General features: G+C 36.5%; 1 protein-coding gene across 1 annotated transcript in view; it reads right to left on the bottom strand.

Annotated features, from left to right (window-relative positions):
- Nucleotides 1–357: 357 nt before the first annotated feature.
- The window catches only part of LOC128554300 (uncharacterized), a gene marked incomplete at its 3' end in the record, with an annotated part of 61,201 nt that continues 38,261 nt past the window's right edge, over nt 358–23,297 (bottom strand). The window contains exons 4-8 of the mRNA XM_053535558.1: nt 21,167–21,298; nt 20,436–20,768; nt 7,207–7,509; nt 5,114–5,356; nt 358–440 (exon numbers count right to left, since the gene is read on the bottom strand). Of these exons, the coding sequence (XP_053391533.1) occupies nt 358–440; nt 5,114–5,356; nt 7,207–7,509; nt 20,436–20,768; nt 21,167–21,298 (1,094 nt within the window). The remainder of the gene's footprint in view (nt 441–5,113; nt 5,357–7,206; nt 7,510–20,435; nt 20,769–21,166; nt 21,299–23,297) is intronic.

Below are 23,297 nucleotides of genomic sequence, written 5' to 3'. Positions count from 1 at the left end.
AATCAAATGTTGAACTTTGGTAATATTTTTGCATCTAAAGTTTCTTATTTTTAGTAATTTTGTTATTAAGTAAAATGTGCACATGCTCTTCTTATTTCTATATAGAAAATCTGACCGCTATCGATTATTGGCCGGAGGAATATTCTTCGGTATGTAAAGAATACAGAAAGATGATGCAATAACCTGTCTTTCTACTATAAATACATTTAGGCCCGTAGTCAATTTGTGACATTGTATCTGTAGTGGTTTTCAAACGATTGACATCATATTAAAATGTTAGTAATTCTTAAGAAGTGCAAAACTCACATATTCTAGTCTAGTTCCTTTCAATAAAACTGTCGAGAAAAAATATTTTACCTTAACACATTCTTGTTGGTTCAATTTATGCTGTTTTGGGGTCTGTTCTCCTTCACTTTTCCCTGACAGACCTCGTACTTTAACTAAAATATCAATTTAACATAAATTGTCACCAGATAACATTCAGTTCGCCGATGAAAATGAACAAATGATAAACCCAGAGTCCGAGAAACAGCTATAAAACACATAATGAACATGAAAACATCTGATTAGCTAGTTTTAACACAAGATGATTCAGATTAAGATGTCATTAAAAGATAAAATGTAAGAGTAGATTAAGACTAACATTCTGACAAGTTTCCATATGGATCAGGTAAAAATGTGACATAGTGTGTTAACAAGTTTCGACTATGATCTGATAAACAACAGATCACAGAGTGATCTTGGCGCCCACCATTGAGCCATTTTTGAATGTTCCAAATTTCAATACTAGCTCAAGGTCAAAATCAAGGTCAAAGTTCATTTTGGTACACACAACTATGCATGTGGTCAAAATTTGAAGACTGCAGCTTGAGAAATGTAAAAGTAGGTCCCTACGTCAAAATCAAGGTCATTTCGGAACACAAATCAATGCATGTGGTCCAAATTTGAAGCGTGTATCTTCAAAAATGTAAAAGTAGGTCACTACGTCAGTGTTAGTTTCAAAGTTTATTCAGTAAACAAACCTATGCAAGTGGTCCAAATTTGATGGCTGTAGCAACAGAAAATTGAAAGTAGTTCACTACGTCAAGATCAAGGTCAATTTTCATATCGGTACACCAAAACTATGCATGTGGTCCAAATTAGAAGCCTGTACCTTCCAAAATGTGGAAGTAGGTCCCTGAGTCAAAATCAAGGTCAAATTTCATTTCGGAACACAAAACTATGCATGTGGTCTAAATATGAAGCCTGTACCCTCAAAAATGTGAAAGTAGGTCACTAGGTCAATGCCAAAGTCAAAGTTTATTTCGGTACACAAACCTATGCACCTGGTCTAAATTAGAAGGCTGTAGGTACAGAAATGTGAAAGTAGGTCACTAGGTCAAGATCAAGGTCAACTCATGTCAAGGTTCATCTAGCCACTCAAAACTATACATGTGATCCAAGTTGTATGTTGTAGGTTATAGACAAAAAGATTTTTAATTTTTTTCCCTACATAAGTCTACATAAACTATGTGACCCCAGGGGCGGGACCATATTTGATACTAGGGGGGATAATTTGAACACACTTGGTAGAGAACCACTAGATGATGCTACATCACAAATATCAAAGCCCTAGGCTTTGTGGTTTGGACAAGAAGATTTTCAAAGTTTTTCCCTATATAAGTCTATATAAACCATGTGACACCCGGGACGGGGCCACATTTGACCCTAGGGAAATAATTTGCAAGATCTTGGTAGAGCACCACTGGATGAGGTTACATACCACATATCAAAGCCCTAGGCCCTTTTTCCCTATATAAATCTATAGTAAATTATAAAAATAATATTGGTGAAAACTGGCAAGAGTGGTTTAGAAGGAGATCTTCCTTAAAGTAATTGTGGACGAAGACGGACGGGCGACGAAAATTTAACGATCCTAATAGGTCACAATGAGCACTTCGTGGTAAATGAGCTAAAATTAGGCAGATCATAAACGAAGCATTTCAATGATTTGACCTACTGACATAGTTTTTACCAAAGTGACCAAGTTACAAATGTATCATAGTTTTAATTATAGATTTTAAACAGACAGCATTCTCACAAAGTTCTATGAAGGTCAGATAGACAATGTGGCCCCTAAAGTGTAACGGGTTTTCTATAATTTGACCTATTTACCTAGCTTTTGAGCTTAGATAATCCAGTTTCAAACGTAAACAAGATTTCATACAAAGATTCTGACGAAGTTTTATGAACATTAAGTACCGGTAAAAGATACACCCTCTACATTATTAACCATTGTTTTCTTTTATTTGACATATCATTTGACATTTTTTTTTTTAAAGAAAACAGTTCAGAATTTGCCCCAGTTTCAATGACAAACATTCTGGCAACATTGTAGGAAGATCGAGTCGAAAATGTGGTCTCTAGAGCGTTAACAGGGTTTTCCTATGTTTTGACATAGAAATCTAGTTTGATATCTGAAGTAACTAATTTCTGAACTTAGCCTACATTCAATAAGTACAAACACTTAGATTTATGATCAAAGAGAGTAAACAATATTTTTTCTAGTCTTGTGCCCTAGCTATTGACCTCAGTTAAATCAGTTGACCAAAAGTTCCAAGAGACAAACATTCTAAAAATAATTCATAAAATTCAAATAGATAATGTGTCTCTAAACCCAGTGTCTAAGTCATCCGAGATTTTACTGTTTCATTAAGATTCGGCAAACATAGTGACCTACAGCGTGTTGACAGTAAAATTGTCGGCAACACACTTCAAACGATGGATGACGATGGATAAGGGGTATATCACAATAACATTCTGACCATGTTGAATGCAGATCAGGTAGAAAACTAGAGACTGTTCCGCATGAAACACCATTTATTCCGCAGACATTGCAAAATACAACCAATTATTGGTCATTTCTCAAATGAAAATCAGTGAACCATGAACATTAAATTATATATACAACTACGGCAGTGGTAAATCCTGTGAGCTTTGGTGGGTATTGGAGTAGTACCTAGATATCAAACAATTGACAAATCAAGGGTTACGATTCCGCTGATAATCATATGATCAGAGCATGGCGATGATATGCAAATAACTTAGTGCGTTACTTTGAACATAAATAATGATGTTCTTTGTTTCATTTCGTTTGTTTACAAAAGTAATATATTTAGCGTATTGATAACACGTCGTCAATGGTATACTTTGAATTTGCTTGTACTTAAAACTAGGAAAACTCAAAACTTAAAATGACCTTGTAATTCATAAATGAGTAAGTGTGCATTTTGATATGTTTAAGTACAATGATCATAAATCTGCCATGGATGCAGTGGCATTTCTTCTGAATTAACCCTCATATTTTGAAATTCGGGGCAGGTGAGGGACGAGGTTGAGGATAATTGGATCTATAGGTAGAAGACTTTTTTGCAGGCTTAGAACGTGAGGATATGGTTAGCTCTTATGCCTAGAAATAATATCAATTAAACGATAACTTACTTTACACACCCTGGGGTAAGAAGGGAAAGGGATTCAAGAAGGGTTTGTAGGCGCGAGTACAAATATATACAATTTTCGAGATTGAGAAGCATAATTGAATAGGTCACGCATTTGGGCTCATTACTGTATAATTCCTTAACACACTTCTTTACATCATGTTTGTGTAGAAGTATGGTCCCAGAAACCTACAAACGTTCTAACTCATACTGAGCCAATCCCATCAATTGCTATGCTGGGGCACAGTATTTTGAAAATTCTTCAATAAATGATTTTTTCTTGGAAAGGAAAATGAAATGAAAACTAGAATGTGTCTGTTTGACACAGGGTGTGCCCCAACTGGTATATTTGTCACAAATAAGGGGCAATAATTCAAATGTTTGCAATCTTAAGGGGGTAATATAGCCTCAACAATCATTTTATGAAAATGATTCATTATTCTAGGCCATATACTTTTTGACACAAACAAAATATTCACTATTTTGGCGATTTTAAGGGCCGTAACTCTGTAATAAGCACTAAAATTCTCAAAAAGAATTGCCACATGTGCAAGGTCATATCATGATCAACACACAAGCAAGGTTTCATGAATTTACATCAAATTCGTTTTGAGCTAGGCAAATTATTAGGTGGAAATGTGCAATTTTTATTTTAGGGGCATAACTTTAAAAACATTAGTGGAGTCGCCCAAAAAATAACTGGTGCCGAGTTTATATCATGATAAAGACTCGTGCAAGTTTTCATCCATTTATATCATATACGTTTTGAGTTAGGTGCGTCACAAGGTGAAAATGTGCATTTTAACTACTTCAGGGGCAATAACTCTGAAAATAGGGGTGGAGGCAGACAAAAAATAGGAGGTGCGCAAATTCATATCATGATAAAGACTCGTGCAAGGTATAATCCATTTATATGAAAAACTTTTTGAGTAAGTCGTGTCACAGGGTAAAAATGTGCATTTTTAGCTATTTCAGGGGCCATAACTCTGGAAATAGGGGGCGGACCCAGATGAAAAATAGAAGGTGCACAAGTTCATCTCATGATAAAGACTAATGGGAGGTTTAATCAATTCATATTTAACCCTTTTTGAGCTATGCGCGTCACAAGGTGAAAATGTGCATTTTTGACAATTTCCGGGGCCATAACTCTAAAATAGGGGGCAGAGCAAGATGAAAAATAAAAGGTGCGCAAGTTCATATCATGATTAAGACTCATGCAAGGTTTCATGAATCTATATCAAATACTTTTTGAGCTAGGTGCGTCACAAGGTGAAATTACGCATTTTTAACTATTTCAGGGGCCATAACTCTAAAAATAGGGGGCGGAGACAGACGAAAAAAAGGGTGCGCAAGTTCATATCATGATTAAGACTCATGCAAGGTTTCATGAGTCTATATTAAATACTTTTGAGCTAGGTGCGTCACAAGGTGAAAATATTCATTTTTAACTATTTCAGGGGCCATTACTCTATTCTGAGTTAGGCGCGTCACGAACTTCGGACGGACGGACGGGTGCACGGACAAGACAAAATCTATATGCCCCCACCACTCATGGAGTGCACAACAACTGGGATGTAATGAGACATAGAATGGCACGCATTGTGATAACATTTATACATATCAAAACACATTCCTACCTTCTTTCGTAATTATGTGCTTGCGTTCTTCGCTGGACTGAGGTACAACTGCAACATCACTCCGTTCGACATGTGTGTCGATGTCAACTGCAGCATCACTCCGTTCGACATGTTTGTCGATGCCATCAGGTTGTTTTTCTGATTCTTTAACCAAGGTAGTTTCTACTTTCTCCACACTGGTATCATCTGCAGTAATGCTTTGCGTTTTCTGCAACAATACTTGTCTCCAGTTTGTTTTGTTTCCTATACATGAACAGTAAATAGCTAAGGTTTAAAACTGTGTATGTATACACTGGACGAGGAGTCCCCAGGTGTAGGAGCGATTAGTTATTAGTTATTAAAAATGAAACAAGACTATTGTCTGGCGATAAAGGTCCCCTACCCGAAGTGTCATTTGTCATAACTGCTGTCATGGAAGCCACAAAAACCTGCATACCCTCCGAACAACCTACGATCTATAATAAAATCTGTAAAAAAAAGATTCCTATAAGCCAAATTTCATGCATAAAAAATCTTGCACTTTGAAATTTAAACAAAGATGGACATGCAGCTGGACAGTAATGCGACAAAGGACCTACTGACCTCTAAACCAATAGTCATCTACTGACCAGCGGCAAATATCCTATGAAGACAGAACTTTAGCAATATTTTCCACTATCTAAAATAAGCTAGTGCCTATCTTGTTCATTAACTTAAAGGCTAAAGTTTATCAATACACTTTTCGGCTAAACTGAAGCCTACCAACTTAACCTTGAATTGCTGCAGTAATGCAAGCTGTTCTTATCTATGATTATTATGATACTTGCTATCATTCATACATAAACCATGCACGAGTTAGGTTGAAAAATAAAACAAAATCCTTAATAAAAATGAATAATATAATGTTCCTTTCATGACAAAAAAAATATTGCTTAGAAATTTACTTGGTATAACACTGACTAGCTAAAATATGCTAGTATATTCCAAGACCACTAGCTATTCTAAAGTTCTACCTGGCTTGTATGCTTGTCTTTTGAGCCATGAAGGTCAAACTGTTCTTACATTACTGAGTAGAACGCATTTTCAGTCTCGAAGTCCGAAGACCTGGATGTCTGATCTTCAGACTCAAAATAACAGGACCACCGTGGACGAGTGGTAAATGTCGCTGACTTTAAATCACTTAACACTTATCCATGTGGGTTCAAGCCTCACTCATGGCGTTGAATTCTTCGAGTGTCTTATTAGTTCTACCCAGGTGCCAACTTGTGAAGAAATAATACATGAATTGGTATCAAGAGTCTTTCTCCACCATCAAGGTTGGAAAGTCACCATATGACCAAGATGACTGTAATCCAAAGCGTTCATAGGTAACTTTCAGTCTTGATCTTTGACTACCGACCTAAAAAATTAATAGGGCCATCTACTGCTCAAAGGCAATCTTCTTCTGAAGTTTGACAACTGCAGGCCGAAGCATTATCAGTTACCGATAGGAGTCGGATTTTAGGCGGTGCTCTTGTTCTTTTCTTTGCATCACCTTACTGATCTGAACAACCTGATTTCTTGTACTTTGAAAGTTAAGAGAGGATCTATATGTTGTGTCTGATGGAGGAAAAGACAGATGAATAAACATATGGACAAAGAGACAAAATAAAAATGATCTGTATATTCTACATAGAGACAAAATAAAATTATCTGTATATTCTACATATAACCCTCTATATAGTCCAATGTATCTACATACATCCTTCTATATACATGTAGTTCCATGTTTCATGAAAAGGTCAATATCTCATCTTTTGATAATAAACATTTTAAGTTTAAAACACATCGCAGTTGATTTGTCACAACACTTTAGGGAGTGATTCTTGCAATGTGTTATCGCTACTTGTGTTGCAGCTTAAACTGATTGCAGATCAAAATTAAGTGCCAATGAATACTGCAAAATTACAAGGAATGGGCTACAAAAGTGACCAAATACTAAACTTGTTTTGTACTGATAGTTAGGCCCTTACTTTTATAACCCAATGAATCTGGGTTATGCATAGCATAGAATAAATCAGTCGCTTAACTTTACTTATTCAATTATTTAAGTAAGAAATATAATAATTATTTACCGTCTTTCAACAGTTTCCAAGTGATCTTTTCATTTTCATCATCTGAAATAAATTTACACTGTCGAACATGTGTTTCTATTCCATTTGTTGATGGTGTGGTTTCCTGATCCTCAAACTGACCAAAAAGTCTCTTAACTAATGTAGTCTTCCCAGCCTTAAAATGTCCAACGACCATTATTCTAATATTGTTGTATTCAGTTTTCCCCTTTTCAAGAGCCTTAATATATGTTTCAATGGTCTCACCATCCATGTCAGTAATTTCTTTTGGAAGCTGCAGTTGATTTTTATCTGGCATCTGTAACACTAAAAAAAATATTATTAAAAAGTTTCAAATATAAAGTGTGCTATATCACTACAGCCAATAAATACCGGTACTAAAATGCTCTTTAACCTTTATCCTACTAAATTTCTAAAATGGACTGCTCTGTCATTCAGTTTGGGCAGTACGATTTATTATTTGTAGGGGTGTTCACCAAACATTTCCTGACTGAATATCATCAAACAGTGCCAACCAAGAATAGCCTGTACGGATGTGCAGGCTGATCTTGGTCTGCACTGGTCACATAGGTAGAATCACTTGCCACCAGCAGACTGGAGGTTCAGACTGTACTGTTCATAGATAATAACGACTGTATCCTTTCAGGTGGTGACCATGTTTTGCTTATTTTAACACCCGTATCATTCTTCAAGAGTTTGGAAACTGACATCGAACAGATCCTGTTATACCTATGCGAACCTTTGATTCCTATGTGTGTCTTTGACCTTTAAGCTAGGGGTCTGAAAGTTGTACATGACACATTGTCTTATTATGGGAAACATTTGTGTGGAGTAATATTAAAATCTCTTGACGGAAGCCGTTGATAATATTCGTGAAATCATACCTAACTAGAGATGCTTTTGAGAAAAGCACATGTCTCCCACAACTGCCCCTATGAAAAATGTCTAGTCTCTAGATGGCTTAGATGAATGGACCCCATTAGACGGCTTGGATGAGTGGACTCAATCAGTGATTCAAGGGCCATAATTCAAAAGTGCCTGGGCGGATTTGGCTAGTTATTTAACTTGGCCGAGGTCTTATGGTCAAACACATTTTGTTTAAGTTTGGTGAAGATCGGGTGAGAAATGTTCAACTTAGAGTGCGGACAAGCTTTATGACAGACAGACACACAGACAGACACACAGACACACAAACTGGAGAAGAGGCCAGTTTCCCTTTTAACACATTTTGTTCAAGTTTGGTGAAGATCGGATGAGAAATGTGCGTGCGTGCGTGTGCGTGCGTGTGTTGGGGTTTAATGTCTTTTTCAAAACTTTTTCAGTTACGGTAACATTCTGACCAAGTTTCATTAAGATTGGGCCGAAATTGTGACCTCTAGAGTGTTAACAAGCTTTTCCTTTCATTTGACCTGGTGACCTAATTTTTGATCCCAGATGACCCGATATCAGCTCATCCAGGATTTTATTGAGGGTAACATTCTGACCAAATTTCATTAAGATTAGGCCAAAATTGTGACCTCTAGAGTGTTAATAGTCAAACTCTTGACGACGACGAATGACGGACACAGGGCAATCACAAAAGCTCACCTTGAGCACTTCGTGCTGAGGTGAGCTAAAAAATCAAGAAAGTAGATCAGTAGGTCACATTCAAGGTCACTGAAAATCAGTTTTAAGAGCAGTGTGCAAAACAGTACATGTCATCCAAATTTCAAGGCTAAATCTTAAAACACAAGAAAGTAGGTCAGTAGGTCATATTCATGGTCACTAAAAGTCAGTTTTAAGATACTAAAATACTGTTGAAAAACGGCGTTAAACCCAACATAAACAAACAAACGAACAGTTTTAAGATCGGTGTGTAAAACTGTACATGTCATCCAAATTTCAAGGCTGTATCTTAAACACGAGGTCACCTGAGAAACACACCATAACCGTGTAAATATGTTTGACCTACTTATTTAATGGAAACAAAATATTCTGGCTAATTTTCATTAAGATTGGGCCAAAAATGTGGTCTCTTCAGTTTAAACAAGTATTTTTTCAGATATGACCTAATGACCTAGTTTTTGAACCACTGATGACCAATATTCAAACTTGACTAGATTTTATCAAGGCAATCATTCTGACTAAATTTCAAGAAGATCAATTGAACAAGAGGGCCAAGATGGCCCTAGGCCGCTCACCTGAGAAACACACCATAACACAACATATTAAACAGAGTAAACATGTTTGACCTAGTGATTTCATGGAAAAAATATTCTGATCAATTGTCATTAAAACTGGAGCAAAAATCTTAAGTATAAGTAAGTATTTTCTTTGATTTGACCTAGTGACCTAGTTTTTGACCCCAGATGATCCATATTTGAACTTGACCTAGATTTCATCAAGGCTATCATTCTGACCAAATTTCATGAAGATCAATTGAAAAATACAGTCTCTATCGCATACACAAGGTTTTTCTTTGATTTGACCTAGTGACCTACTTTTTGACCAAGATGTCCATTTTCAAATTCAGCCTAGATTTCATTAAGGCTATCATTTTGAATTAATTTCAGGAAGATCAATTGAAAAATGCAGCCTCTATCGCATATACAAGCTTTTCCTTTGATTTGACCTAGTGACCTAGTTTTTGACCCAAGATGACCCATATTCGAACCTGACCTAGATTTAATCAAGGCAATCATTCTGACCAAAATTCGTGAAGATTAATTGAAAAATACAGCCTCTATCGCATACACAAGGTTTTTCTTTGATTTGACCTAGTGACCTAGTTTTTGACCCCAGATGACCCATTTTCGAACTTGGCCTAGATTTCATCAAGGTTATCATTCTGACCAAAATTCATGAAGATTAATTGAAAAATACAGCCTCTACCGCATACATAAGTTTTTTCTTTTATTTGACCTAGTGACCTATTTTTTGACCCCAGATGACCCATATTTGAACTTGGCCTAGATTTCATCAAGGTAATTATTGTGACCAAAATTCATGAAAATTTGTTGAAAAATACAGCCTCTATCGCATACACAAGGTTTTTCTTTGATTTGACCTAGTGACCTAGTTTTTTACCCCAGATGACCCATTTTCGAACTTGGCCTAGATTTCATCAAGGTAATCATTCTGAAAAAAATTCATGAAGATTAATTGAAAAATACAGCCTCTATCGCATACACAAGGTTTTTCTTTGATTTGACCTAGTGACCTAGTTTTTGACCCCAGATGACCCATTTTCAAACTTGGCCTAGATTTCATCAAGGTAATCATTCTGACCACAATTCATGAAGATTAATTGAAAAATACAGCCTCTATCGCATACACAAGGTTTTTCTTTGATTTGACCTAATGACCTAGTTTTTGACCCCAGATGACCCATTTTCGAACTTGGCCCAGATTTCATCAAGGGTATCATTCTGACCAAATTTCATGAAGATCAGTTGAAAAATACAGCCTCTATCGCATACACAAGCTAAATGTTGACAGACGACAGACAGACGACAGACAGACGCCGGACATCGAGCGATCACAAAAACTAAAAATACAGAATCTATCGCATACACAAGGTTTTTCTTTCATTTGACCTAGTGACCCACTTTTTGACCCGAGATGACCCATATTCAAACTCGGCCTAGATTTCATCAAGGCAATTATTCTGGTTAAATTTCATTAAGACTAATTGAAATATACAGTCTCTATCGCATACACAAGGTTTTTCTCTGCTTTGACCTAGTGACCTGTTTTTTTTTTATATCAGATGACCCTTATTCAAACTCGACCTAGATTTCATCAAGGCAATCATTCTGACATATGTTTATGAAGAACAATTGAAAAATACAGCATCTAACGCATACACAAGGTTTTTCTTTAATTTGACCTAGTGACCTAGTTTTTTACCCCAGTTGGTCCATATTCGAACCTAGATTTTATCAAGGCAATCATTCCGATTAAAAATTTCATGGAAATCAATTGAAAAAAAACAGCTTCTATCGCACACACAAGGCTTTTCTTTGATTTGACCTAGTGACCTACTTTTTGACCCCAGGTGACCAATATTCGAACTTGACCTAGATTCCATCAAGGCAATCATTCTGAAAAAATTTCATGAAGATCAATTAAAAAAAACAGCCTTTCTCGCATACATAAGGTTTTTCTTTGATTTGACCTAGTGACCTACTTTTTGACCCCAGATGACCAATATTCAAACTCGACCTAGATTTTATCAAGGCAATCATTCTGGCCAAATATCATGAAAATAAATTGAAAAATACAGCCTCTATCGCATACACAAGATTTTTCTAAAATTTGACCTAGTGACATAGTTTTTGATCTCAGATGAACCATATTCAAACTCAACCTAGATTTTATCAAGACAATCATTCTGACTAAGTTTCATGAAGATCAATTGAAAATGCAGCCTCTATCGCATACACAAGTTTTTTCTTTGGTTTAACCTAGTGTCCTACTTTTTGACCTAAGATGACCCATTTTCAAACTTGGCCTAGATTTTATCAAGGTAATCATTCTGACCAAAATTCATATAGATCAATTGAAAAATACAGCCTCTATCGCATACACAAGGTTTTTCTTTGATTTGACCTAGTGACCTAGTTTTTGACCCACATGACCAATTTTCGAAATTGGCCTAGATTTTATCAAGGTAATCATTCTGAGAAAATTTCATGGAGGTCATCTGAAAAATACAGTCTGTATGGCATACACAAGCATAATGTTGACAGACAGATGACAGACAGACAACAGACAGACGAGAGACGACGGACGCCGGACATCAAGCAATCACAAAAACTCACCAGGTCCTAAGCATTGCTCAGGTGAGGTAAAAACAAGAAAGTAGGTCAGTATGTCAAGGTTGCAGTCAAATGACCCCTACATGTAATTACTTAGGGTCATACGGTAATCATAATTAAACAGTCTAGGAAATATGATCAGATAATTTTTGAAGTACTTTTTCCTATATAATTCATATAAAAACTATGTGACCCTCGGGCCAGGCCTCTTTTCACCCTAGTGGCAAGTTTTGAACAATCTTGTGAGAGCCACTAGGCACTGTTACATACTAAATATCAAAAGTGTAGGCCTTCAACTTTCAGTCAAAAAGAGTTTTAAGTGTTTTTTCATATGTAAGTCTAATGTAAAACTTGGGACCCCCAGGGCAGGGCCTCCTTTTATCCCAGAGGCGTAATTTGATCAACTTTGGTAAAGAACCACTAGGCAATGCAACACACTAAAAATCAAAAGCCTAGGCCTTGCAGTTTCAGACAGGAAGGTTTTTAATTTTTTTCCTATATAAGTCTATGTAAAATTTTAGAAACCCTGGGGCAGGGCCTCTTTTCACCCCAGGGTTATAATTTGAATGATTTTGGTAGAGGACCACATACCAAATATCAAAGGCCTAGGTCTTGTGGTTTTAGACAAGAAGATTTTTAAAGTTTTTGCCTATATAAATCTATCTAACACTTGTGACCCCCAGGGCAGAGCCTCTATTCCCCCCAGGGGCACAATTTGAACAATCTTCATAGAGGACCTTTAGATTATGTCACATGCCAAATATCAAGACTGTACGCCTTGCGGTGTTGGACAAGGATTTTTAAAGTTTTTCCTTTCGGTTGCCATGGCAACAAGAGTTGTGCATGAAATTCAATTCTTTGAACAATTTTTAAAGGGGACCACCTAGGGATCATTTCTGTGAAGTTTTGTATAATTCTGCCCAGTGGTTTTCAAGAAGAAGATTTTTTAGAAATTGTTGACGGACACACGACACACGACGAACATTGAGCGGTCACAAAAGTTCACCATGAGCCTTTGGCTCAGGTGAGCTAAAAAAAAACGTGTCCACGGATGTTATTTAATTTGATCATACCCAGCGTTAAAACTACATATACCCGTATACTTTAACACCTTTGCCATGACAACTGTCACAAAAATCAATAATCGTCTGCTAGCTTACTTGTTTGCATAACGCCTTTGTTAAATTTTGACTACATGTAGAAATGAGACAATTAGGCAATCAGTACCATGTCAAAATTAGATTGTTTGCATAACAAGCCTGTAATTTGGTCACTCAACTATCAAACTGTTTCAGTTTGCATCAATTTACCCGACGAGCATTTGAAAAACTATCTGATCATGATCTCGGTCTTTTCACTGTTAATATATTACTAGTCTTTTTTTTTTAGAATAGTCTCCATCCGGAACACAACATGTATTACTTGATGATATTGAACAATGTATATCATAATTTGCTTAGACATGTACATTTATGCACTTTCAAACAATTCTGGTTTATGTAGGTAGATTTATTTCTTTATTTTCATAGACATGTACATTTATGCACTTTCAAAAAATTCTGGTTTATGTAGGTAGATTTATTTCTCCAACTACGCTTGATATATTATATATGTAAATATCTCTTCTGGCACACAAAATCAATGTTTGTGATGAATGTATGATACTTTGGATGTGGAAATGGAAATAAATTATAAAAAAAAAAATTTAAAAAGGCTATTCAAGATAAGTATTGAAATCTGTATCAAACATCATACATGTGGTCCAAATCATTTTGCTGTAGCTTCAAAAAACAAGAAAGTAGGTCAGTAGGTCAGGGCTAAGAACATTAAAGATGAGTATGGGAATCTTTATCGAAAGTTACTGCCGTGGTCCAAATTTCTATGCTGTTAAGATCGGTGTGCAAAACTGTATATGTCATCTAAATTTCAAGGCTGTATCTTAAACAAGAGGGCCAAGATGGCCCTAGGTCGCTCACCTAAGAAACACACCATAACACTGTAAAACATGTTTGACCTAGTGATTTCATGGAAACAAATATTCTGACCAATTTTCATTAAGATTGGACCAAAAAATTGGTCTCTTGCGATAAAACAAGCATTTTCTTAGATATGACCTAGTTTTTGACCCTAGATGACCCATGTTCAAACTCGACCTAGATTTTATCAAGGCAATCATTCTGACCAAAATTCATGAAGATCAATTGAAAAATACAGCCTCTATCACATACACAAGTTTTTTCTTTGATTTGACCAAGTGACCTAGTTTTTGACCTCAGATGACCCATATTCAAATTCGACCTAGATTTCATTAAGGCAATCATCCTGACCAAATTTCATAAAATCAATTGAAAAAAACAGCCTCTATCGCATACACAAGATTTTTCTTTAATTTGACCTAGTGACCTAGTTTCTGATCTCAGATAACCCATATTCAAAATCGACCTAGATTTCATCAAGGCAATCACTCTGACCAAATTTCATGAAGATCAATTGAAAACTACATCCTCTATTGCATACACAATATGTTTTGTTCGATTTGACCTAGTGACCTAGTTTTTGACCCCAGATGACCCATTTTCGATCTCGGCCTATATTTTATCAAGGTAATCATTCTGGCTAAATTTCATGAAGATCAGTTGAAAAATACAGCCTCTATCGCATACACAAGGTTTTTCCTTGATTTGACCTAGTGACCTAGTTTTTGAACCCAGACGACCCATTTTCGAACTCGGCCTAGCTTTCATCAAGGTTATCATTCTGACCAAAATTCATGAAGATCAATTGAAAATACCGCCTCTATCGCATACACAAAGTTTTTTTTTTATCTGACCTAGTGACCTAGTTTTTGACCCGAGATGACCCATTTTCGAACTCGGCCTAGATTTCATCAATGCAATCATTCTGACCAATACTCATGAAGATCAATTGAAAAATACAGCCTCTATCGCATACACAAGGTTTTTCTTTGATTTGACCTAGTGACCTAGTTTTTGACCCGAGATGACCCATTTTCGAACTCGGCCTAGATTTCATCAAGGTTATCATTCTGACCAACATTCATGAAGAATAATTGAAAAATACAGCCTCTATCGCATACACAAAGTTTTTCTTTGATTTGACCTAGTGACCTAGTTTTTGACCCGAGATGACCCATTTTCGAACTCGGCCTAGATTTCATCAAGGTTATCATTCTGACCAATATTCATGAAGATTAATTGAAAAATACAGCCTCTATCGCATACACAAGGTTTTTCTTTGATTTGACCTAGTGACCTAGTTTTTGACCCAAGATGGCCCATTTTCGAACTCGGCCTAGATTTCATAAAGGTAATCATTCTGACCAAGTTTCATGAAGATCAGTTGAAAAATACAGCCTCTATCGCATACACAAGCTAAATGTTGACGGACGACAGACGACAGACGACAGACGACGGACAGACAGACGACGGACGCCGGACATCGAGCGATCAGAAAAACTCACCTGAGCATTGCTCAGGTGAGCTAAAAACAAACATGTAGGTCAGAAGGTCCAAGGTCACAAGCAAGTGATCCCTAATAGCTTGGTCATAAGGTTATTATAATTAATCAGTCTAGGAAATATAATCATAATTTTTGAAGTATATTTTCCTATATAACTCATATACAAATGACCCCCGGGGCGGGGCCCCTTTTCACCCCAGGGGCATAATTTGAACAATCTTGTTAGAGAACCACTAAGCAATGATACATACCAAATATCAACGGCTTAAGCCTTGAACTTTCAGCCAAGAGAAAACCTGTTTTATTTTTTCCTATATAAATCAGTGTAAAACTTGGGACCCCCCGGGCAGGGCCTCTATTCATCCCAGGTGCATAATTTGAATAATTATGATAGAAGACCACTAGGCAATGCAACATACCAAATATCAAATGCCTTGGCCTTCAGTTTCAGGCAAGAAGATTTTTAAAGTTTTTTTCCTTTATAAGTCAATGTAAAACTTGGGACCCCCTGGGTGGGGCCTCTTTTCACCTTAGAGGCATAATCTGAAAAATCTTGGCAAAAGACCACTAGGCAATGCTACATATGTAAAACTTGTTACCTCCGAGGCAGGGCCTCTTTTCACCCTAGGGGCATAATTTGAACAATCTTAGTAGACGACCATAAGGCAATGCTACATACCAAATATCAAAGGTCTAGGTCTTGTGGTTTCAGACAAGAAGATTTTTAAAGCTGTTTCCTAGATAAGTCTATATAAACCATGTGACCTCCGAGGCGGGGCCATATTTGACCCTAGGGGAATAATTTGAAAAATCTTGGTAGAGAACCACTATATGATGCTGCCTGTCCGCTTAGCTCAGTAGGTAGAGCGTCGGTCTACGGATCGCGGGGTCGTGAGTTCAATCCTCGGGCGGGGCGTGTGTTCTCCGTGACTATTTGATAAATGACATTGTGTCTGAAATCATTAGTCCTCCACCTTTGATTCATGTGGGGAAGTTGGCAGTTCCTTGCGGAGAACAGGTTTGTACTGGTACAGAATCCAGGAACACTGGTTAGGTTAACTGCCCGCCATTACATGACTGAAATACTGTTGAAAAACGGCATTAAACCAAACAAACAAACGAACTATATGATGCTACATACCAAATATTAAAGCCTTAGGCCCTGTGGTTTTGGACAAGATGATTCTTTAAGTTTTTCCTTTCGGTTGCCATGGCAACCAGAGTTCTGCTTGGTATTAAAATATTTGAATAATTTAGAAAGGGGGCCACCAAAGGATCATTCCTGTGAAGTTTGGTGTAATTCTGCCAAGTGGTTTTCAAAAAGATTTTTTTTAGGAATTGTTGACAGACAAACGACGCACGACGGACGACGGCTATTGAGCGGTCACAAAAGTTCACCATGAGCCTTTGGCTAAAAACATGCCCAGTTTTGTAATAAACCGACATTGATTACTGCACAATATTAACAATTTTCTATTTTATTTTATCCATTTTCTACATGTATTAGAGATAGACCCTAAAATTTTCAGTGATAGAAACACATTAGATAAAGTCTAGAAATTGATTTTCAAGTCCTTGAAATAACCAAAAATGATTTCACAAATGTGAAATTTATAATAGTTTTGTTAATATCAAATACAGAAGTTTAAATATTTAATTTAAAGTTGTGATCCGCAAAGAATGACAACTCTTGCCTTGGGCTAGTACTTATAAGCAGAGATATCTATTAGTTTACTTCCCTTGCAATTATACAAATCAGTGGAAAATTAAAACGGTTAAAGACACAATATGATACTTTTTTTGCACAACAAAAACATTTAGGATTTAATTATATGTACTTGATTTACCCCTCCAAACCTGGTTCCTATCATTTTATCAACTTACTTATGGTGAAAAAATAACTTTTAACAAGCCGATAATAAAATGAAATACTTGTAAGTATTTTATAGTGCAGATAATACAGTTTTGCTTGTATCAAAATGTCACAACAGAATCACTTTTGTAATACAGAACACCTGGTATGATTAGTAAGGTGCAATTATATTGATCTCTATTTCCTATGTCTACATGTATTCAATTTTTATTGAGACTGTCCGCGTTTTTTCTCTTCATTTATAGCCACAAGTTTAAAAACTCCTTCAACTACTAGCTAGTGTATTGCAATTGCATAGTTATTTTCACGACCGCGTGCTTCTTACACGTTATATTTTCACTTCCGGGATACATAATTGTAACTCCCATTTAGGATCACGATGAAACAGCGTTATATATGGGTCCCAATGTATTTGCTTTCTTTTAATGGTGATTTTGAACAGGATTACAACTTTAAGTTTCGTGATCCTAGGCTCAAGCGTTCTCAAGTTATCGTCAGGAAACGGTTGAACTGTTCCGGGTTACTGTGAACTTGACCTTCAATCTACTGACCTCAAAATCGACAAGGTTCATTTGCTGATCATTACCAATCTTCGTATCAACTTTTATCATCCTAGGCCCAATGGTCCTTCAGTTATCATCCAGAAACCGATTGGTCTAGGGACCGACTAACCGGCTGGCATCTGCAAAACAATATACCCCTCCTTCTTCGAAGCAGGTATAACAAAAGCAAAAACGGTGGCAGTCATATGTTTTCCCTGATGACCTGAATACACATAAAGGGCCTTAACATATATAGATAAGATGTTGTGCGCTCGAGATAAGTTGCCATGCACTTGAGATATGATGTCATGCGCACAAGATAATATGTCGTGCAAACGAGAGAAGATGTCGTGCACATGAGAAAAGATATCGTGCGCTCGAGATAGGATGTCGTGCGCTCAAGATGTCGCGTGCACAAGATAAGATGTCGTGCTCACGAGGTAAGATGTCGAGCGCTCTAGTTTAGGTGCTGTGTGCTCAAGATGAGATGTTGTGCGCACGAGATAAATTAATCTTAAAATGTATGTCCTAAACAGACCACCTTATTATTGAAATATGCGTTTAAGGTAGTTCTGCACGTTTGGATCGAAATTTTTTCTACGATGTAGAATTTGATTAAACTCTGATTTTTCAAAATTCAGAATATACCTTGAAAATTCAGCAAATAAACAAGAGCTGTCTCCATAGGATGACACATGCCCCCGATGGCACTTTGAATGAATAGTTATGGCCGATGTTAGAGTTTAGGACCTTTGACCTACGGACCTAGGTCTTGCGCGCGACACGTCGTCTTACTGTGGTACACATTCATGCCCAATAATTTTAAAATCCATGCATGAATGACAAAGATATGGACCGGACATGCCCATCAATGCACTATCATGAAATATGACCTTTAACGTCTAGGTGTGACCTTGACAGTTGAGCTACGGACCTGGGTATTGCGCGCGACACGTCGTCTTACTGTGGTACACATTCATGCCAAGTTATTTGAAAATCCATCCATGGATGACAAAGATATGGACCGGACACGAATGCACTATCATGAAAAATGACCTTTAACGTCTAAGTGTGACCTTGACCTTTGAGCTACGGACCTGGGTCTTGCGCGCGACACGTCGTCTTACTGTGGTACACATTCATGCCAAGTTATTTGAAAATCCATCCATCGATGACAAAGATATGGACCGGACACGAAAATTGCGGACAGACTGACAGACCGACAGACTGACAGACGGTTCAAAAACTATATGCCTCCCTTCGGGGGCATAAAAAGACAGGGTCAAGTGCTTGATTTTTTGCTAGACTGATTTGAAAAATTTGGACCTCACGCAATATTTCATAATGGGAGTCTATGGGAAAATCATAACTTTCATAAAATTTTCGCGAATAGAAATTTTTCTTCAATGTAGATTTTGAAGATTAAAGTTAACCGGACATTTCACGCTAATTTTAAGACATTTCTTTAATTTTTTAACCTGTCATATGTTTGAATATCATATTTTAACTTTAGAAATATAGCCACAATATGCCATTGTAATAAATTTACTCACAGGTTTCGATTAAATCATATTATTTTCATTTCCATACACCGAATTTATTCAACGTTTTCCTGATAAATGACGTTATGACATCACTTCCGGTTTATCAAATGTGCAGAATTACCTTAATAAAAACTAGAGCTATCACTAAAGGTGATGAATATACCCCCCACATGCACTGACACAGTACATTGCAATTTGACGCACACAAGATTGCATAATTATGTGGACTGTATGTATAATTATAGACTGTATGTATACAGTATAGTAACAAAAAACAAAGTCCCATAACTGTGCAGAATATTTATCTAAAAGAATGTAACATGCACCATGCACAACTAGGGTTGATACTTATCACTTGTGTGAAGTTTCATTAAATTGTGTCAAGGGGATGAGGAGAGATGGTGCGCACAAGATTGTGTCTATGTATATAGTATAGTAACAAAAAAACAAAGTCCCATAACTCTGCAAATTTTGTAGCTGAAAGAACCTAACATGCCCCATGCACAACTACTGTTGTTACTGATCACTTGTGTGAAGTTTCATTAAACTGTGTCAAGGGGATGAAGAGAGATGGTGCGCACAAGATTGTGTCTATGTATATAGTATAGTAACAAAAAAACAAAGTCCCATAACTCAGCAAATTTTTTTTCTAAAAGAATCTAACATGCCCCATGCACAACTACTGTTGGTACTGATCACTTGTGTGAAGTTTCATTAAATTCTGTCAAGGGGATAAGGAGAGATGGTGCGCACAAGATTGCGTCTACGGACAGACGGCCAGACGGACAGACGGACAGACAACCTGAAACCAGTATACCCCTCTTACAACTTTGTTGTTGGGGGGTACAATAAAAATCAGTTTCATGAATAAAGGGTATGCATGTTAATATTAATTTGAAAAATAAAAAAGCAAATGCTTTCATTTTAACTGGTCTACGAAAAACAAAACTACATTTTACAGTAACAACACGTCATACTTCTCACACAAATCTACCTTTGAACATGTCTGGATCAAGCATTTCAGCAATATCCTCAAGGTCACAACTAATCAAGACCTGCAAAAAACATCTGAACCATTCCACAGTGCGACGTGGTAGGTACAACAGTAAAAGACAAGCAGCTCTCATCTTCCCATGATTTTTTTCTTCTGCTCTTATTTCTTCTACATCCATTTGTTTGAAAACGCCTTTTTGCAGAAGATGGGGCAATAGTTCTGATGGTTCTAGATGCATGATTATTTCGGGTGTACAGAGTTCTACAACCTTGACGTAGTTTTGATCCTCTGGGTTATAATTACCATCCAGGATACTCACAATCATTGGATAACCTACAATACATATAAGGAAAATCTTACAATGTAAGAGATCTGAATTATTTATGATGCTATGTTATTAAAAGGTTTTTGGGGTTCGTTTCAACTTTAATTTCTTTAACACTGGAATAAAATTGTATTGTGACACAATTCTGATATTTACTTTATTATACACTTGATGAATGACTGGACTGTCAATTGTCAAAACTAGTGATGACAAACCATTAAATTAGTGTATTACAACATGATATTAGAAATAAGTTTTCATGTTTTTTCTTCAAGTTGAGTTTCCACCTTTTCTATTTTAAACCCAACAACATTTAGTGTTGAATAGCACAAACTATTGACCGGCAATTTATATAAGGAGCAAATTTCATGTAATGATATATAATAAATGATGTCAAAGCTGTTACCATCATTTTCAGAAAGAGCATCCCTCAGTTCAACAAATCTCCCTGGTTCCTCAACATCATGTAGTAACATTTCTAGGGCCTTTCTTGATGCCTTTATGAGATTTTTCTCAGAGAGAACACCTGTCTTTTGTTCTGAAATAAACATTATAATCAGAATTGAATTGTAATTGTACAGTAACAAGAGGGTCATTGACCCTAAAGCGCTCACCTGTGTATAAGGCTTTAAGTGTTTGTTTGTATAACGTAATGGTACAAGTATTGGTAGGTTTCTTGTATGTTAGCCATCATCAAAATCCTTTAACTTAGGGCAATTGTTAGACAGTACAACTCTGATATCATACGCCATAAATCAAGGCTCTAGCTATCATTGATTCAGAGAAGATGATTTTCAAAGTTTCTTATATAAATGCCTATGGTAAGTATATGTCACATACAGGGGCGTGGTCATTTATGACCTTAGGGCAAAAATTTGGTCAATTATGGTAGATAGTTTAACCCTTATATAACATGCCAAATATCAAAGCTCAAGAGAAAAATACTTTAATTTAAAGTGTGATAGCTGAAAACCTATTTTTAACCAAAAAGACCCATATGTTCAATGAACCGGAACAATTTGATCAAATTTGAAAGAGGGGTACCCAGAGAGCGTTTGTGTAAAGTTTCATCAAAATCCATTCAGTAGTATTGGAAGAATTGTTGATTAACGAAATTGCTGATGAAAAGTGACCATGCCCTCTGGCGGCCATGTTTTTAACAAATCGGAATAATCTGAACAATATTGGTAGAGGGTAACACAAGGACCATTTGTGCAAAATTATTTAAAAATCGGGCACTGCTGTTTCACACAAGATTTTTAAAAGTTCCACTATATACATATAAGGAAAGATGACCATGACTCCTGGCAGCCATGTTTTTGACGAATCGGAATAATTTGATCAACCTTGGTAGAGGGCCACATAAAGACCATTTGTGTAAAATTATGTTAACAAGAGGGCCAATATGGCCCTAGGTTGCTCACCTGAGAAACACACCATAACTGTAAACATGTTTGACCTTACGATTTCATGGGAACAAATATTTTGGCCAATTTTCATTAGGACTGGACCAAAACTGTGGTCCCTTAAGTTTCATGAAGATCAATTGGAAAATACAGCCTCTATCACATACACAAGGTTTTTCTTTGATTTGACCTAGTAACCTACTTTTTGACCCCACATGACCTATATTCAAACCCGACCTAGATGTCATCAAGGCAATCATTCTGACTAAATTTTATGAAAATCAATTGCAAAATACAGCTTCTATCACATACACAATGTTTTTCTTTGATTTGACCTAGTGACCTAGTTTTTGACCCCAAATGACCCATATTATAACTGACCTAGATTTCATCAAGGCAATCATTCCGAACAAATTTCATGAAGATCGATTGAAAAATACAGCCTCTAATGCATACACAAGGTTTTTCCTTGATTTGACCTAGTGACTTAGTTTTTTATCCAAGATGACCCATATTCGAACTTGACCTAAATTTCATCAAGGCAATCATTCTACCCAAAATTCATAAAGATCACTTGAAAAATACAGCCTCTAACGCATACACAAGTTTTTTTTGCCTTGATTTGACCTAGTGACCTAGTGTTTGACCCCAGATGACCCATTTTCAAATTTGGCCTAGATTTCATCAAGGTAATCATTCTACCCAAAATTCATGAAGATCACTTGAAAAATACAGCCTCTAACGCAAACACAAGGTTTTTCCTTGATTTGACCCAGTGACCTAGTTTTTGACCCCTGATGACCCATTTTCAAACTTGGCCTAGATTTCATCAAGTTTATCATTCTGACAAAAATTCATTAAGATTAATTGAAAAATACAGCCTCTATCGCATACACAATGTTTTTCTTTGATTTGACCTAGTGACCTAGTTTTTGATCCCAGATGACCCATTTTCGTACATGGCCTAGATTTTATCAAGTTAATCATTCTGACAAAATTTCATGAAGATCAGCTGAAAAATACAGCCTCTATCACATACACAAGCTAAATGTTGACAGACAGACAGACGGCAGACAGACGACAGACAGACGCCGGACATTGAGCGATCACAAAAACTCACCTGAGCATTAA

This window comes from Mercenaria mercenaria, unplaced genomic scaffold (assembly GCF_021730395.1).
Source record: "Mercenaria mercenaria strain notata unplaced genomic scaffold, MADL_Memer_1 contig_4915, whole genome shotgun sequence".
Taxonomy (NCBI): Eukaryota; Metazoa; Mollusca; class Bivalvia; order Venerida; family Veneridae; genus Mercenaria; species Mercenaria mercenaria.
This window is presented reverse-complemented; position numbering and strand designations above follow the sequence as displayed.